The sequence below is a fragment of the Mytilus trossulus genome, chromosome 2, assembly GCF_036588685.1.
Source record: "Mytilus trossulus isolate FHL-02 chromosome 2, PNRI_Mtr1.1.1.hap1, whole genome shotgun sequence".
In the NCBI taxonomy this organism is placed as follows: Eukaryota; Metazoa; Mollusca; class Bivalvia; order Mytilida; family Mytilidae; genus Mytilus; species Mytilus trossulus.
Genome location: NC_086374.1, coordinates 61,275,011 through 61,294,684, shown reverse-complemented (window position 1 = coordinate 61,294,684; position 19,674 = coordinate 61,275,011). Strand labels below are relative to the sequence as shown.

Below are 19,674 nucleotides of genomic sequence, written 5' to 3'. Positions count from 1 at the left end.
AGGGTTGTAGATATGGGCCGTAATTTTTATTGTAAAAATACAGATTCCAGTCAGTTTCCAATCTCTAGTTTAAACATTTAATGGCAGACGTAATCCCGGGAAAATTTACAAAAATAAACGATGTTAGACAAGCTGTTTGTAACAGAATAGGACGTTTTTAATGTAATAAATGGATTAAACATTAACTGGAGTCAATTTTCATCACGTTCAAATGAAGTAACAAACTTATTTTGCCGCCGAAACTTAGATCGATGTACGCTTCTCTTGTAAACAAGTACTTGAACTTGTGGAAGTGATAAAAAAATGTCCTTTTATTAAATAATCTGCCTCACACTGTAAAGTCAATGCTGAAATTTTTGTTCTTCAGAAAATGAATTGTTTATGTCTAAATTTCTATCATAATCAATTCATGATCAATGTTTCATCGACTAGGGAAAAATTGAACATTTTTTAAAATATTATTTTTGACAATTTTGAAGTAGCCGGCGCCAAAGCAGAAATATCCGGCGCATTTCGCCGGTTGCCGGCTTCTTATGACATCCCTGACTTTACAACATTACAATGATATAAAAATCTTTTTTATGACACAATACCAGAAAACTGCTAAGCTTTATGAGAAAATCATGATGAACTTTTGACAGCTTCTTCTCTTTCAAAACATCTCCAGCTACAGTTCTGGAAAAAAACCCACACCATTAATAATTTTCTTTGTTACTGCTATAATTGATAAGGTACTTTTTTTTAAGTTTCAATTTATATGTACAATGTATCTGAATCCACACTCTAGAAAGTTGAACACATCTTTTTAAAAGGCATAGTATGTGGCACATAAGTGTATAGTAGGCATGGTTCAATGGCAGATTTAACCAAGTACATGTGTATTTTCTATCTGCCAATTCTGGTTTAAAATATAAACTGGATCAACTAGGAGTTACATGTTCCTACCTTTTTTCTTCACTTTGTTGGTACATGTACTTTGAGATGTGGCTTAGTTTAATGATTTGGCCAATATGAAGGAATGGGATTCCAGTCTATTAGTCCTTAGTTTTTCAGATGTCAAAATACTTACACTGGCTTTCTGAAGAACAGCAGTCCTTTAGATATTTTGTCTTCATTCTTTTTTAATTCTCTTTTCACATACTCCTTAAAATATATAAACCAAATAAGTTGTTAAATTTTGTTATGCATTGTACATGTATGTAGTATATAAAAAACATTGCAGTATATTAAATGTAAAACACAGAAAAATACAAAAACTACAATGAAATTGAAAGTAAGCTAAAAACAAATTGTATAACAAGAAGTCCCCCTCAATATAATATCAGCAAAATTTTCCTTACATTTCATTGCATAATTTACAAATTCCTTTTTTCTTTTGGTAAACCATGAGAACACGATTTATGAATAATAATCTTAAATACTTACATTTGGTCTTAGAAATCCTGTTCCATTAATAAGCTGCCACAAATATCTGTTTCCAAAACTAAAATAAGTAAATATTTTACTTTAAAATTTACCAACAGTTAAATTTACAAAATGAAGTCACTTCACAAATGAAAAAATTATTTAAAATACACATGACCATGATGAACATAACCTAAAACTTCCTTTTTTAATTGAACAATAAGAATAATGTCACAACTGTTATGTCTGTATATGTACTATTTGTACACAATAACAATACAGACTTACAATTCTTGGCAGTATTCTCCCAGTAGACATCAGTTTGGTTGGATGGTTTATTTCATCAAAAGTAATTATCCGTAGCCATTTCATGTTAGAAAAAAATATATCTCAGGATACATGAACGTACAATACATTTAATTGACCTAGGCTTCTATTTTTAGTATTCTGGGATACTGCTTGGAGGTCTAAAGTAGATCTATGTGAGGCTATTTCACCCATATCAGTTTGTCATGGTATTGATTGTTATAGATGTGCAAAATTGACAGAACAATAGTATACTGTGATGTAATCCGTGGGTATCAATTTTCGAAGTTTGAGCAATAGGTACATGTTCTCAGGTTTTTAGATTCGTGGATTTTATTTTTTTGAAGAAAAAAAAATCAAGTGAAAAATTTACTCCATCAGAAACGAAGATTCTTTAAAACAATATGTTGTTTCATAATGATTTGTAGATAACCTTTAAAAACTGACAACATTTTAACAAATTTCAATGTCAGAAAATAATTACTTTCATCTGTTATTAAAAAATTGTCTCGATTGAAGGAAATTGTTAACCCTTACCATGCGGTGCCCGTCTTTTGACGGGCGGACCCTAATAACCGTTATTTGGCTCCAATGGCGTTCCATACTTTTAGAAGTCCACTTTATGATACTTATTTTGAAAGTTATGTATGTCCCGTCAACCTGAGGCTATCCATATTCACGTTTCTCATGTATAAGTAGCATTTTGAGCACAAATACGGACTTGGAAAATTGAAATTGGCTAAAACTCGGTTTTCTGGAGGGGTAGGCTTCACATCTGTATCTTACACAAGGAGTTCAGAGGCATAAAACTGGCAAAGATAGTGCAAACTCACGGCCATATAACTACTGATCATTATTATTATTGAAATACGCATAGGAAACAACTACTTCCGGTTTTGGGTCCATTCGAAGTCCAAAATCGGCAAACATCGTGAAATTCGGTATTTTGGGTCCAAATGACCTTCTGTAGACTGATGAATCAAGATCAGATTCACTCCGATCTAACAACTGTTGGGGTCAATTTGTTCACTAGGGTCCACTCCACACGCAGGCTACAGCTGGATACCTTAACCAGCAACCCTGGGTCTTCTGGGTCAAGAGAAGGGGTGAAAAATCGGCAAAATTGACGCTTTTTGCATCTAATGACCCTCTTTGGGGCAAATTCCCAGCATGAAATTTTCATTTTCTGAATAGAAGTATTATGAACACTTTATCATAGCATATCATCACTGGAAATCTGACTTTCATCAATCAAAAATATCTTTTAGATTTAAAACGTTGGACAGTTTAAAGATATACATGTATGATAGGGTATTATTTTGACTGCAGTTGTAGTTCATATTGCATTTGGCGATATTCAATTTGTTCTATAGATCTTATGGCATGCCATGTCTTGATTTGGACAGAAGTTTTTATATTTTGTTGACTTAAATTCATGGATAAAGTCATCCACTAAAACCACAAAAATTGGTCCCCCCCGAATAAAAGTACTTTCACAGTACATACAATTAATGAGAGTGAAATGTCATGAATGTATCAATATTGGTTGTAAAATATGTAAGGTTTATAACATGCCCTTTTCCATATTGGCCCTGGTATCATCCCGAGACTCCCATATCGGCCTCGAGGCTTTAACCGAGGGCCGATATGGGTCGAGGGATTATACCCGGGCCAATATGGAAAAGACATGTTATTATCTTTTTATCACATATTTAAGTTCTGCAGAAAAGAGAAAAAGGTCAATTATAACAATTTGATGATACATACATGTAAAAGGTAAAATCTTAAGCAATTTATCACATACGTGTCATTAAGGATGCAATATGACGTCACGTCATTAGGAACAGGGCACAATATCAATATCTTTTTTTTTGCCCAGGGCAATTTTGAGGTTATTGCATATGCAAAACCTAAGGTATTCATAACAAATATGTGATAAGAATGTATTCAACATGTTCAATGTACATGTAGTGAATATTGTTTGTAACAGTCGGCACCAAAAACTTTTCCAACTACTAGTTCGAAGACCAATATTCCACCATTCTCCTTTGTGCCTAAGCAAAGTTTTGCAAATACTTGCTAGTCCAAATAAAAATTTTCCTAGTCTGGGGCATCGGACTAGTGGTTAATCATGCTTAAGGTGCAGACTCTCTGTAAGATTGTGACTTTAAATTTCGGTTTATTCATTCAACAACACTCAAATAGACCAGTCTGAGCAATCTCAAGTTTTTTGTAAAGGAGTTACATTGACAATGTATCATGCTGTCGTTACAATCAGTTCTTTATACTATGACGCTAAAACATGAGCATAGTGCATAGGAAATGTATGAGAAAATCCTTGAGTTTGAAACCTAAATAATGATCAGTTTAATTGGATGCTGCATTTACATTTGTGAAGAAATGCATTACCATTTCCTTCACTTGAAGATGTTTTAAGCTGGTCATTTCTTTAATGTACATGTAAGACATCTGTCATTTCTATAACTAGAAATCTGGACCATAACCAACAGGTAGATATCATTATGCTTATATTAGAATTTAGTAAAGCATTCGACATAGTACCACACCAGCGATTGTTGAAGAAACTAGCATCATATGGTATCAATGGAAACATACTTGCATGGTTAAAACTTAGAAGCGTGGCTGACACAAAGAGAACAACAAGTCACACTGGAAGGAGAAAGATCAAGTACTGCTAAAGTAACATCTGGCGTACCACAGGGAACAGTTTTAGGACCATTGCTGTTTCTCCTATACATAAACTACATCGGGAACGACATTACATCATAAATTCGCCTGTTTGCAGATGATAGCCTACTTGACCTAGCAATCTCATCAAAGGATGACTGCAAACATCTACAAGAAGATCTCGACAAAATGGTAAAATTGACAAAAATTTGGCAATTGATATTCAATCCTTCAAAATGCTATGTCCTTACAATAACCAAAAAAAGGAAAACCATCAACTTCAACTACAACATCAATGGTCATATCCTGGAATCAGTTGCATCAAACCCATACCTAGGAGCTGAACTCACCAACACCATGTCATGGGACAAACAAGTTAACAAAGTTATCACCAAAGGAAACAAAGCACTAGGCTTCAAACGAAGAAATGTTGGATCATGTCCAGAGAAAGTAAAAAAACTAGCATATCTTGCCCTTGTCCGACCGAACCTTGAATACGCTTGCAGTGCATGAGACCCTCACCTACAAAAACATATATATCAGATTGAGATGGTCCAACGGCATGCAGCACGCTTTATCAAAAGCAATTACTCAAGAGATCCTGGAACAGTAACAACTCTTCTAGAAGAATTAAATCTAACACCACTAGATATAAGAAGAAAAATAGCATGTATAACGCTCTTTTATAAAGCCCTCCATGAAAGAGTTACTATACCTATTCCAACGCACATTATAAAACGAAGAAGAACGTTGAGACTCCATCAACCGAACACTTAAAGATACATACAAATCAGGCCAAACAAAGATATCTACAAATACAGCTTTTTCCCTAGGACCATCAGAGACTGGAAATTATAAACTACCAAATGAACTATTCAAGATCAACAGCAGTAAGGAATTCAAGACCAAACTCACCAAGCTCCTCTGTAGTGGCTAGCAACACAGACAATCGATACTAGTAGAATTTTTTTTTAACCTGCACCTGTATATAAATTTTTAATTTTAGCACAATTTTGGAACCATTGGTTGTAAATATAGAAAGTTTATTGTCATGTTGGAGGACGTCAAAAGTTAAACTAAACTTGAGTGATGGGTCGAAGTACCCTTTTCATTAACTTTGAATAAATCAATACATATTATATTAATCCCAGCTTCGCTATGCCGTAGATGTAGATTTCAAATTTTCATAATAATTTCGGTCTTCAAAGCAGGGTGGAAAATGGCAATATTCAAATATTGGGAGTACGGAAACTAAAACTACGACACAGAAATGAAGAATGGGTTCAGGAAATTAAATAAGATCGACCAAAATAGTAATATATTAAGGGGAAAAGGGGAAATCTTCAACCTTTCAGATTTTGGCTGTCCCGCCATCACATTTTATTTCTTTACCGGAAACACAATAAAGTCACGTAAATGAAAATCAATTGACGGTTCTTCAAAGTTCCGAGAAACTTTATTTGAAAAAGCCCCATCGAAAAATAAATGATAACTAACAGTCGTTAACTTTGAATAAATCAATACATATTATATTAATCCCAGTTTTAACCAAGTACGTTAAGAGGATCACAACTTGGAAATCGACACAGATCAAGCACAAGATGAAGAAATACAAAAAGATCTTATGGATGTCCAAATGTCACACTCGATCACTCAGATCGATTCACCACAAGAGGTGAACATCTGACTGGATACTGGACATAGTGTTAACCACCAACCCATCACTCATCAAAACATCAACAAATGCTCCAGGAATATCTGACCATGACATGATCATAACCGACTGGAGCCCGACTGTGATACGGCAAAATCACACCTACAAGAGTAAACGGCAACGTAAATAATACACTTTTTACTCGAAAGCAAAATGGGAAAATCTCCATGAAGAACTGGGTACATTATCCAACAAAATCAGAGATATGTAAAAATAACGCCACAGTACAAAAATTATGCTACTCATTTAAAAACGAACTCTACTTAAATTTGGACAAGAACATACCATCAAAACTCATCTGCTCTAAAACAAGCTTACCCAGGATAAATCACAAAATCAAGCTACTGACAACAAGCAAAAGGAACTAATTAAGGACTTGTCAAATTACAGGCTCTTTCAAAAAGAATGCAAAAGACAAGTCCGAAAGGCTGAATGGGAATACATCGACAACACCACTAAATGGAGTGACTAAACAACAACAATCCAAAACCTTTTTGGAAATATATAAAATCTAGAAAACAAGACAACATAGGAGTATCACGCTTGAAAAGCAATGGCCAGTTAGTGAATGATAGTAAAGGGAAGGCAGAACTACTGATACAACAATTCAAATCAGTGTTCACAAGGGACAACGACATAACACTGCAGAAAACAACATAACACATAAAGAACTCAACCCCATCCCTCGAAATAAAACACGAAGGAGTTTAAAAATTACTCAGACAACTTAACCCATCAAAAGCTTCAGGACCAGACGGTATACCTAATAGAATCCTCAAGGATTGTTCCAAACAACTTGCTTCAGGACTCTCAATAATATACCAAAAGTCAATAAATACTGGAGAACTGCCAAAAGAATGGTTAAACGCTAACATCTTCGAGCGTTTTAAAAAAAAAGGATACAAACATGCACCAGAAAATTATAGACCGGTATCACTGAGCCGTGTAAAATACTTGAACATATCATCTGTAAACCATCTAGACAAGCACAGGGTACTTACATCACTCAGTCAACCATTGATTCAGATTCGGATACTCGTGTGGAACACAGCTACTAGTCACACTGCACGACTTCATGAAATCACACGATGCTGGTAACCAAATCGATGTTTTCAAAAAGCATTCGACACAGTGCCACACAACAAACTGCTACACAAACTAGATGAATATGGTGTGAAAGCACCACTGAATAAATGGGTAGAAATGTTTCTATCTAAGAGAAGGATGAAGGTTGAATATGAAGAAGCCACAGTGGACTCAGGAGTGCCACAAGGAACCGTACTCGGACCCCTTCCCTTCCTCTGTCATATCAATGATCTCCCAGATTCGGTAAAATCAATTATTAGACTTTTTGCTGATGATTGACTGCTATACAGAAATATTAAAACACAACGGGACCACACACTGTTACAACAAGACTGTGGTATGCGTTTCAATGCAAAGAAATGTTACATCATGAGTATTAAGAACAAAGCCAGAAGTTCTGTACCCTTGATGGACACACACTCCAACAAGACCAACACAATCCATACCTGGGACTACAGATATCGGATGATCTGAAATGAACCGCCAACATTTCAAATGTAACTAAGAAAGAAAATTCTACACTAGGCCTTCTAAGTCTCAACCTAAGATTCTGCCCAAAAGACTGTAAGAAAACAGCACACATTTCATTAGTGAGATCTACGATGGAATATGGGGCAATTGTATGGGACCTTTATAAATCAAACAACATCAACCAATTAGAAAGAATCCAAAGAAGAGCAGCTCGATTCATCACAGTGGACTATAAATCAAGAGAAGAAGGATCAGTCACCAAAATGCTAACCGTACTGGAACTCGAAAATCTACAGTCCAGAAGAACAAGCCAAAGACTGGTATTTCTGTACAAAGTGGTTGAGGGTTTGGTCCCAGCTATCAAACCTGACGAATTTTTGGTAAAAAGCAAAACCAAAAGAATAATCAAACCGACACGCTTTGTGGACTTTGAGAGCACACACATAGTTAACAACTCAGTAAAAAAACAACTCAAAGGCAATTGAAACTACAAACTGTAAAAAAGAAATATAACGCCACTGCAAACATGAACTGCCTTTCCTTTCTATTTCTGACTATAGGTTGTGCAAATCATTCAAACCAACTTCCTTCATAGTTTTTTGCATACTGTAGTTCGTCAGTATATTTTGTTTGCATTTAATTTCGGCATGTTTTGTATGTCTTGACTTCCTTCTGGAGATAAATGTCACTGTTTTGTCAAGTCTCTGGATACATTTTAATTGATTTAATAATTATATTCAGCATAGGACTTTAACACAATAAGTTGTTGCTCATCTACAGTGGTACACAGTTGAATCAAAACATGAAAAGTATGCATAAGAAAGTAGACTGATAAGGACGTCGTCTTGTGAAAAGAAAGACCATCTGCATGCAGGGAAGTAGTTTGGTATGGTTTTTGTGCCCAACTAAGAGGCATGATGTTTGTTGGACTGCGTGTCCGTTCGCCAGTTCGTCCGTGCGTCTGTCCACTTCAATTTTAAGTTTTTGGTCAACGTAGATCTTGATGAAGTAGAAGTCCAGTCAACTTGAAACTTATAAGTACACATATTCACTACGATATGATCTTTCTAATTTTAATGCTAAATAAGAGTTTTGACCCAAAACTCTAGTGGAGAGTTGCCTCCTTACAATCATACTACATCTCCAGATCTTATTGTGTGTCATAGCAGTTTAATCAAAAACTTTGGAAACTGAAGCACTGTATATCGTCATCACGTTTTTTGAATATATATATAACATATATCTGAATAAAATATATTTTTAAAAAATACAGCTTTTCACATTTTCTTCCATTCAACAGAATTTTTATATATTGTTCCCATTTTCCGATACAGAATACGAGCTTTCTACGCTAGAACAAAAATAAGAAAAGAGCGCTGATGTGCCTTCAAGTTCCCGTCCACTGTTTATGATATCCATCCACTCAGTAATAGTGGAGTGACAAATTGAAAAATTGCTGCTTAAGTACGACATAAATCGACTACAGACCATACCTGTAGCCAGGGGGGGTTCGGACGAACCCCCCCCCCCCCCCCCCTTGAAAACAAATAAGCACTGTTAAAGTCAATGTTCTGTTCGAATTGTGACTGTTAAAGTCGGTTTGTGAGTCAAACGAATCCCCCTTTGAAAATTCCTGGCTACGGGCCTGCAGACCTAGAAATATGAAACAGGTCCATATTGCGTACATATATATAACGTATTGACACTTCGTGCATTATTGATGGATATGCACAAAAGTTACGTGAATTTTCGTTAAGAAGGGAAAAACTTTGATCAAACCATCTCATCTTCAAATGTTACCAACTTGAACTGAAGAGCTGATACGTTAAAAGAACTACTGGGTTTTGTTTATGTCCGTGTTTGGTTTTGCGTATAGTTTATTATTTTATTAAAAACAAAAAGATATAAAATAAAATAATAATTTAATTAGAAAATATAATACATAATTTAAACCACAAAATAAATAAGGAGTCTATGATATTTCTTCTCTTTTTTTCTATTTTCGGAAACAAGAAAACAGCGAATTGATGAAATCTCTGATGGTTGATTTCTTTGCCTTTTTAAGTTCGTCTGAAAAGAAATACAATGTACTACAAAAAAGTTAGACCAACAAAACTGAATGTGTTACATCTATTTTTTTTATTGTTAAATTTATATCATCCATGTGTTCTGTAGACACAGGTGTGTTTATACTTCACGCTATTTACGAAAGATAAAGATATTCAATTTTCTATTTAGGAACAAGTTTAACTACTAGCAGTCTGTTGTTATTTATGTATTATTGTCATTTTGTTTATTTTCTTTGGTTACCTCTTCTGACATCAGACTCGGACTTCTCTTGAACTGGATTTTAATGTGCGTATTGTTATGTTTTTACTTTTCTACATTGGTTAGAGGTATAGGGGGAGGGTTGAGATATCACAAACATGTTTAACCCCGCCACATTTTTGCGCCTGTCCCAAGTCAGGAGCCTCTGGCCTTTGTTAGTCTTGTATTATTTTAATTTTAGTTTCTTGTGTACAATTTGGAAATTAGTATGGCGTTCATTATCACTGAACTAGTATATATTTGTTTAGGGGCCAGCTGAAGGACGCCTCCGGGTGCGAGAATTTCTCGCTACATTGAAGACCTGTTGGTGACCTTCTGCTGTTGTTTTTTTTTATTTGGTCGGGTTGTTGTCTCTTTGACACATTCCCCATTTCCATTCTCAATTTTATTCTATTACCTAGATTTTCACAATAGACCCTTGTACATGTAATTAAAGCACATGAGTATATTTTTTAAAGGAAAGGGAGGTTTTCGTGCTCTCGTACATGTTTAACATCCCTTTGTGTCTATCACAAACTATGAGTCTATGATCATACTTTGCTGTCTACTTTACATATAGAGTTCGCTTTATCTTTTTTTGTAGCATAAATCAGATATTTTTGAATTGTCTAAAATGTTGTTATCACAGATTTATACTTGTGTTATACCTTTTGTCTGTTTCTTTTTAGATTTGTTATCTTCCTTCTGTCTTCTTTTCTTATCAGCTTTAGATAATTTGATTGTTATTTTTTCCTTCTTCTTTTCCTCCTTTTCCATAATTTTCCTCTCGTTTTTGTCGGGAATATCCAATTCAATGTCGTTCTGCGAAATTTTAATAAATGACATATTAATAAAAAGAAAACTTCAGCAGACAGACGGTTGTCACGTGATCTTGTCTGTATATCATGAATTTAAGCTTATATCCTCTTATACTTTTGTTTTGAATGCCCATCTGTTAAATTAAAATTCGTATGTAGATAGTTATGTATCTGTTATATAACTATATAAATAAAATTCATTTATCGTGTGTCTGATCAAAAATGATAGCCGTAGTCTTAGTTGTTACATGTGGGTAGGAGACAAGACGTTTTCATCTCGTACTGTATGAAATATAACCAGAGCCTACTATCAAGTGTGTATCTTTATAAGCTAGCTATAATTGTTTTTCTTGTTGTTGCTAAAATTGTATTATAAAACAGTCGTTGGTTTCTCTTTTGAGTAGTTTGGCCATGCGTTTTTATTTTTTAGCTTGCTTTACGGTTTTTGTCTTTTTTTATTTGAAGACCGTACAATGAACTGTATTTGTTTACACCACCATTCTGTTGTTTCTAGTGGATTGTGTTTTTCATTGTAACCATACCACACATCCTTGTTTTTATTATGATAGGTACACGCATTATGTGTTTTTCTCTTTCTTTCCGCAGTGCATACTATGGTTAGTTAAAAACTTCATACCTTCAAAGATATATCTGTCCACGTAGGATCTTCCTTTTGATGGATGTAAGCTAGAGAGGAAGACTCTGCAAATAATTGACGTTGTTAATAATTTTTTTTTTTAAAATTGCACGATAAAATTTGAGATAAAAAAATATATTTCAAAACTTCCCTCGATTACAACAGTAAAATCTGATGCATATGGATGCATATGGAAATAAATGTATTAATTAAAAGTATCTTGATATTGTGATTTGAAATATGAAACCCTTAAGTGGCCATGTGTTCTTACCTAGAGAAATGTTGCTTTTTCTAATCATACAGGCACTATAGTTGTTGACTCGGATAGCAACTGCTGTCAAAATTTAAACACATAACGTTTAGTTATAAGTGTTTGGAATATTTGCACTCGAATTTTGATTACAGAGTCGGGTTTTATAAAAAAAAACTTACGACTAAGTTATGAATAAGTCAGTGTACTTACGATCAATCTCAATCGTATTTTTTTGTGTGAAAAGGGCTACTAGATTCAAACAGTGAAGTTTGTGACCCTATCATATTTGCTCTTTTCCGATTGTTCCACTAGGACTATATAAAAGTAACAATTTGAATTAAAAAAATATTGCGTAATTTTGATGGAGTCAGGATGCTGCTATTAAAAACTTACCAACAGTTTTCGGTCTAATGTCCTGGTTTTTAGTTGCTGTCTCTGCTAGTTTGTTCTGTTTGTCATTTCTGGTTTCATCTTGTTCCTTATCAAAATTATCTCTTTTGTTTCCTGCTTCATATATTCCACTGCTGGATTCAAGTTGTACATAATCGACTTTAGTTTGAACAATATCGGCTTCGTCCTCCGTTTCTTCATCTAGAATATATGAAAAATACTTGAAAATAACTGAAAACTATCAGGAACTGTCCAGGAACAATATGTAGTCCTATAACATATGACCTCGGGGGCATTATTCACTATTTCTATTTGCTGTTCTGATATTTTCTTTTTACTATCAATGTGCCACCCGAGGTCATATCGCGATAGGTAAAATTCGCGTAGCAAATTTTTTTTCTCAAATCAACATGTGTACCTTGTTTTTAAGTGTGTCCAATCATACTAAGAAGCGAAATATCATATAATATTGCTTTAAATCCAACGAAAATGTGTCATAATATAACAATTCAACATTTTTCAACATTCATCAACTTTCAAAACGGCTAATACAAAAACGGATTCCTTCGTGAAACGAAACGAAATTTTATTCTTCTGTGTGTAAACCTCCTTTGAATAGGAGCACATGATGATAAACCCTCACTATAAGATAACAGAAGTTATTTTGTTATATGATAAATTTACATGAAGATTTTCTTTGTAACTAAAATAAAAACTAGATAGAATATAAAAAAACTGTAAATGATCGGTATACTCAAAGCTGATTAATATTCAATTAACGGTCTCCCTGAGCACATACAGCTGAACTATCTCAGTCATTTTCTTCTAAGTCAGGAATGATTTTATATTTAGTTTACAGTTTGATAACATTGCATTGGCTCAATTGAATAATTTTATAATTATGGTTTATACTTGGTTTTTAAATAAAAATTGAAGTGGAACACCGATGATAGTATCATTATTTAATGTACAGTCTAGTTTGAACCGAACAACTCCTTGGACGAGCGAAGCAATCTTCATTCACCCATTAGTCGGATTTACCGTATTGACATTTATTATACAATTCAGTTTTAACCAGACAAGTCTCTATGTACAACTCCATGGGTGAGCGAAGAAATCTTCATTCAACTATTAGTTGCAAATGCCACAAGAAACTTTTAACTTAGTTTGTCATCAACACATTCTTGGTTAAGGAAAGTCTGTACATTGCAAAAGCATCTCTTTTGGCATGGACACTTTTTAATGCGCACAGAACAAGATCTACAGGAAGAACAATCACAATGTTCCAAGTCGCATCCACTGCATATATTACTTTCCGACAGACTTGCAACTTGCTATCTTTGTTCTGTACGATTATCTCTAGCGGTATTTTTCAAAGACATGTAGTGAACATGTCGTAAATGAGACTTAACTCTTGTCGGCCATCTCTCGCACAACGGCCTCAGCCCTGCCTCTTGCCACTAAAAGAGTATAGATTTAGGGCATCCAATATGTACAAACAAGTCTACGTCCCGTATGTTTAGACCATACCCAAAATAACTATAGCAATCACACATCGGGTCATTCTTTCTTTCAGTTTGAAATTCCTTTAAAATTCTATCTTTTGAGTCTTGGTGTGTACTTTTATGGAACATTTCTATGAATTTATTATATGGGTTATATGCCTTTACTCCAAGACAGAGCAAAACAATTATATTAAATTTGAATTTTTCAATTTTTTGGCATTTAGTTTTAATTGTCTGAAATACTTGTAACCGTACTTTAACAAACATCTATTTTTTGGTTATCTTTATTTGAAAAATTGTAGACATCAAACATGTATAATTAAATAACTGCTACTTCGTGTATGATATGAAAAAGAAATATTTCAGACTTTACCATGTTTACTAATTGTGCAAATCAATCTATTGGCGAGAAAACGTGTCTATGATATCAACATGGTCATCCGCGGGAAATTACATGGGACATTCTTTTTTCACAAAATGCCTCAACACGCAGTGCGTAAGCAATAAGACAGATTTGGTGGCTATAAGTAAGCCAGTAGGAGCACCAAAATTGTAGGAAATATAAAAAAGAAGATGTGGTATTATGCCAATGAGACAACTTTCCACAAAAGACCAAAATGACAAACATTAAAAATTATAGGTAACCGTACGGCCTATAACAATGAGCAAAGCCCATACCGCATAGTCAGATATAAAAGCCCCCATTAAACACTGTTAAACAATTTTGACGAGAAAACTAACTACCTCATGTATGTAAAAAAAAAATTAACGAATTACAAATATGTAACACATAAACAAACGACAACCACTGAATTACAGGCTCCTGACATGGGACAGGTACATTCATAAATAATTGGCGTGGTTAAACATGTTAGCGGGATCCCAACCCTCTCCCTAACCTGTGACAGTGGTATAACAGTACAACATAAGAACGAACTATAAAAATCAGTTGAAAAAGGCTTAACTCATCAGATAGACAAAAATACAAGTGAACGTGGCGGGGTACTTATACATCCCGACACAAAAAGACACAATGAACAGATCTGAGAGTACTCGCAGTTATCTTACGGCAAGTTCAAAGCCACTAACAACTAATATATAATCATGCATCTAAGACTAAACAATCAATCCGTACACATCCAACATCCTATGGATTTAGTGTAAAGACGTCATAAACAACCATGACTTTGTGCAAACTTGTAGATCGTATTGCAAGTTGTGAGCCGGAGGTAATGGTTTGGCTTGGAAAGGAGGGACGACATATACTAAAGGGACAGTCAAACTCATTAATCGAAAATAAACTGACAACGCCATGGCTAAAAATGAAAAAGACAAACACACAAACAACAGTACACATGACACATCATATAAAACTAAAGAATAAGCAACACGAACCCTACCAAAACCTAGGGGTGATCTCAGGTGCTTCGGAAGGGTAAGCATATCCTGTTCCACATGTGGCATCCGTCGTGTTGCTTATGTGATAACAAATCCTGTAAATAGTCAAATTCGGTAGGTCACATCATTAAAGGGAAGGAGATTGAAGTTACGACGTAAGGAACATATCCGATATCATTTGTGTAACAGTCTGGAATGTTGCTACTTAGAAATGGAAAGTTCGCAATTTGAAAGCAGAAATCATCTCTTTTGTCGTAAAGTTTCGTTTTCAACCGACCCTTATTGTCAATTTCTAGATCTATGTAAATCAAGATATGAGGCCTACTTAACTGTATCTGTTGTATCCATTATCTCCAGTTCGGTGGGATAGATGCGTTAAACATAGTCACCAAATTTTGAATTATTTAGTGAAAGAACATAATTTATATAGCGGAAAGTAGAGTTAAAGGATATTGCTAACTTCTTATCTTTATTTCTAAGAAATTCCTGTATGAAGTCAGCATCATAATAATAAAGAACCAAGTCGCCAAGAAGAGGGGCACAATTTGTTCACATTGGAATACCGATCTGTTGAAAAACACGTCCTCCGAACGTAACAAATATGTTATCAATTAAGAAATCAAGCATCTTGTCGATAATGTCAGTATCAGAGAATTTTTTGTTTGAATCAGAGTGGTCCTTTACAAAGTAGGATTTATCCCTCCCTAAGACAAGATACTTGTATCTATGTTGGCCATTATTTTTTATGAAACAAAGCAACACCAACTCTTTCAATTTGGAACTTGCGAGTTCACTAAAAAGATGAGCTCACCGATATTTTTCGATCAATTCGTCTGAAACTAAAGATGGCGTAAATTGATAGTATCTATAAAGACAAAAATATTAGAGGTTATTTTTTTTTTATTGTGTCCAATCTTTTCTACCAGACACTGGAATGAATACCAAGGACATGCTATTCAATTATCGTTTGCAGACGAGGACATCTAGCTTCAGGAAATTATTGTAATTTTCAGGGGCGGATCCACGCAAGGGCGTAATGGGCGTACGCCCCCCTTCCACAAACATAGCCCCTATCATTATTTGCTTTATTAAATAATTAAACACATACTCTGAATTCTTTTTATACTAATTCCCTATCCGATGGGGACTTGGACACCTTTTTTTTATACAACAAAAACGGTAAGTATTCCATACATGAAATGGTTGTTTTGTGTGACACTTCTCCAATGGCCATTTTACTTGTACCTGTTGGATACTCACTAGATAAATATGATACCGAGACGGGTATGTTCCGACGGACAGGGTTGCATTTTCAGCTCATTTGTCTGAAATGGGAATATGTTTTTTTCTCCTTGTATTTGAAAGGGGCAGGTTTTACTATCTAAAACGGGGTATTATAAATACAATGTTACACCATTGTTTCAGATAAAGGCGAATGTTTGATATAATTAAAATGTTTAAACTCGTTGCAATTGTTTGCACCTGTCCTAAGTCATGAATCTGATGTTCAGTAGTTGTAGTTTGTTGATGTGGTTCATAAGTTCAAGTTTTCTCGTTTTTATATAGATTAGACCGCGTCGGTTTTCCCGTTTGAGTGGTTTTACACTAGTAATGTTTGGGCCATTTATATCTTGCTGATCGGTGTCAGCCAAGACTCCGTGTTGAAGACAGTGACTTTTTGTTTTACCTATAATGGTTTACTTTTATAAATTGTGACTTCGGTGGAGAGTTGTATCATTGGCATTCACACCCTTTTTTATATATACTAAATGCAAAACATCGTTCAGAAATGCCCATATAACAAATTTTATTTCATATATTTGGGAACTATTCAAGAGACTGACAAAATATTAATTGAAATTACTAAGGTATACATAATAATTATAAAGACACAAGAAAAACATTTTTATTCTTATTTTTCAACGTTTCCCTTTATCAAGGTTCTGAAACAAAATTCTGTAATGGGGGGGGGGGGGGGGGGGTAGGGGGTTTTGATTTTATTAAAACACAATGGTTCTCTTAGGGAAAATGTGGGAGTGTTTGCGATTGAGATTTTAAAAAAAACTTTTCACAATGCATGATTGATAATGTGGTGTGACAAATTAACTCCCTTCTTTCAAGGATAGATTTCATAAAACGCTAATAAGAATTTCCTTTTTGTCTTTTTTCAACAAACTGTATTCTATTCTGTATCTTAAAGCTATAAACTACGTTTAAACAACATTGAAACCGATTTTCGTTAAACGATGCCATAAGTTCGTTTTTTTTATTTGGATTTTACATTTCGAAAATTAATCAAATCTGGGCGCCATATTTAAACTGGTGTTATTGAGCTCCGACTCGAGAATAAAATTTTCTTAAAGTGATTGATTAACTATTTCTTTAGCACAAGTAAGTAATTTTTTAAATAGTTTTCGTCCTCAAGTTATTTAAAATGATATTTGGCCCGTTAAATATTTGACATAGAAAGAATATTGAAGCATTTTTGTTCCGACCTGAAATCATGTCGGAAAGTGCTAAAGGAATTTAACGTATATCGATATGACTTCGCATTCAAAAAAAATAAAAAATGAAAATATCAGTATAAAAACGTTAAAAATTGAATAAGAATGCGAAGTCATATGTTATAGGACTAGAACAATATGCAGAACTGTGAGTTCCATGTTTTAAAAATTTGTACGTTTACAAAACTAATTTAATTAACTTTAAGCAAATGTTTTGTAAGTTTTGACCTATGTTCCTGATTCAATATCTCATTTCAACTGCATTTTCGTGTTTCTTTGTATAGAGATCTGTTTTTCTAAGTTTAATGCATTCAATAATTCACTTTCATTTAAATAAGAATAATTATTTCAACAAACCTAATACATCTCCACAGATGAAGCTATCATCCTCGGGATACCTGTATGCGCCTCTCTTTTGTTCAAGTTGTGTCCAGAACTTTAACTCTGACTCTGTCTGTGCCTCTTTTTTAAATTGAGTAAACAACTTCCTGCTTGTATATTCTACAAGAAGACAGAAAAAAAAAACTGTTCATTACTCATCCATTAATCAAATCCGACTAAATGATAATTTATTGCATTTTGATATACATTTGTGTTCATTAATTAAAGAATTAAATGTATAAAATCATATTTGATTTTTCGACAATGTCTATCTTATCTTTTATCAATTTAGGTGAACATTCTGTCAATTACTTCATAAACAGTATATATGTTAGTAGCTGAACCGTTGATCTCAGGCCATTGTGATATTTTTGACTACTTACGGACCATAGAGCTACAGATTTTTATATATGGTCCGCAAATAATCAAAAAATATCATATAAGGAGCTCAGAGCAACGGTTCCGCAGCTATATAAATGTAATAAAAAAAATCAAATAAAGATATTAAAAAACAAACAAAAGAAGACAATATGTAAGCCTTTCACAATTACAGGATTCAATATATTTATTCAAGATACACAATTTTAGGTTATAAAAAATGCACATTTTTCATACAGCTTCACAAGCTATACAAGCTATACAAAATTCAGCTGCGTGTTCTGTTCCCAAATTACCAAATAAAAATCAAACAAATCAAACATTGGAAGTTCTTTCGTAAAGTTCTTTCTGTAATTGGAGATTACACCGAATGCTTTTGTCCCATCTAAATCTGGTCAATTCTAAGTACTAGTATTCAAATTTACAAACCGTATCTTCTATATGGATCTTCATATTGTTCTTGGATTATCTCCGCCTTAGCCCAAAATTCCCTTCCATCTTTAGAAATGGACTCCCCCTTAAGCTGAACAAGCAGCTTTTTCTTCTCTTTTTCTAAACCCTCGTGGGTAAAATTGTTATAATTGAAGTCAGCCATCTGAAATGACAAGGAAAATTAGGCTACGATTCTTCTTAAAACTGAACATCAATCATTCCTTGCTATTTTTTCTTACGATAAGTCATGGTTTAATATGTTTAATTTGATTACATATCTAACATTAGTTGATAATTTATTCTTGCATGCTACACATTACATGTATGAATAATTAATACAGTTCGTCTACAATTTTATATACCAGAGGTATATTTATATTCGCATATCTCCATTTGAGTCTTTAGCATTTTTCATGTTAAATGTGGATATAGATTTATTTTATTTTTTACAGCGGCTAACGCATGTCAAGGTTGTCCATGATGTTAAGTGTTTGTCTCTCCTGAAACCATACTATTACAGTACTTCATAAGTTTGACAATACCTGCTTAAAATAGAGTTTAGTTTAGTTCAATTACTTACATTCATTTCAATTATCTGTAATATTCAGTAAAAATCTGTAAATCTGTAAAATCTTGATCACAAAATACAACGATACGTTTGTCAATATGTAACGATCTTTTACAACGACGTCGAAACGTTGCCAGTGGTGTTACTGTGACGTTCTTTGAACTGTTCTTTGTACTTCCGTAAAGTAAAACAAAATGACACAAACCAAAATACAAAATAAATGACAAACAACATTCCAAATTAATCATTGAAAGTTAATTATCTGATTTAAAATCAGCAAAACTCAAATTCAATTCACTTCCACTTTTCTTTTTGGAAGAAAATGGAGTTTATATTGTACAGATGAATTGCAAACAACAAGAAAAGCTAGTACAAACCAGGAACATTGATATAATGTCCCCAGTACAAACATACGTACTGATCGGTAATAAGAT

At 33.9% G+C, this 19,674-nt stretch overlaps 2 protein-coding genes across 3 annotated transcripts in view; both read right to left on the bottom strand.

Annotated features, from left to right (window-relative positions):
- The window catches only part of LOC134707708 (nucleoporin NUP188-like), a 77,753-nt gene extending 71,928 nt beyond the window's left edge, over positions 1 to 5,825 (bottom strand). For both annotated transcript variants that reach the window (XM_063567709.1, XM_063567710.1), the window contains exons 1-4: positions 5,747 to 5,825; positions 1,426 to 1,483; positions 1,070 to 1,143; positions 594 to 675 (exon numbers count right to left, since the gene is read on the bottom strand). In XM_063567709.1, coding sequence (XP_063423779.1) covers positions 594 to 675; positions 1,070 to 1,143; positions 1,426 to 1,483; positions 5,747 to 5,772 — 240 coding nt within the window. In that variant the 5' untranslated portion in view covers positions 5,773 to 5,825. The remainder of the gene's footprint in view (positions 1 to 593; positions 676 to 1,069; positions 1,144 to 1,425; positions 1,484 to 5,746) is intronic.
- A 3,830-nt stretch (positions 5,826 to 9,655) lies between these two features.
- LOC134705297 (uncharacterized) lies at positions 9,656 to 19,375 on the bottom strand. The gene is made up of 7 exons (XM_063564044.1): positions 19,253 to 19,375; positions 18,670 to 18,835; positions 17,839 to 17,982; positions 12,078 to 12,275; positions 11,432 to 11,496; positions 10,645 to 10,798; positions 9,656 to 9,739 (listed from the first exon to the last, which is right to left on the bottom strand). Exons 1-7 carry the CDS (start codon positions 19,256 to 19,258, stop codon positions 9,666 to 9,668), a joined length of 807 nt encoding a protein of 268 aa, XP_063420114.1. The 5' UTR covers positions 19,259 to 19,375; the 3' UTR covers positions 9,656 to 9,665.
- Between the last annotated feature and the right edge of the window lie 299 nt (positions 19,376 to 19,674).

Bases quoted from the DNA above. Each gene is read 5' to 3' on its own strand.
- LOC134705297 (XM_063564044.1), bottom strand. The intron at 10,799-11,431 runs GTATGAAGTTTT...AAAATTTCGCAG, and splicing joins GGACAGATATATCTTTGAAG to AACGACATTGAATTGGATAT. The intron at 9,740-10,644 runs GTATAACACAAG...ATTTCTTTTCAG, and splicing joins TAAAAAGAAACAGACAAAAG to ACGAACTTAAAAAGGCAAAG.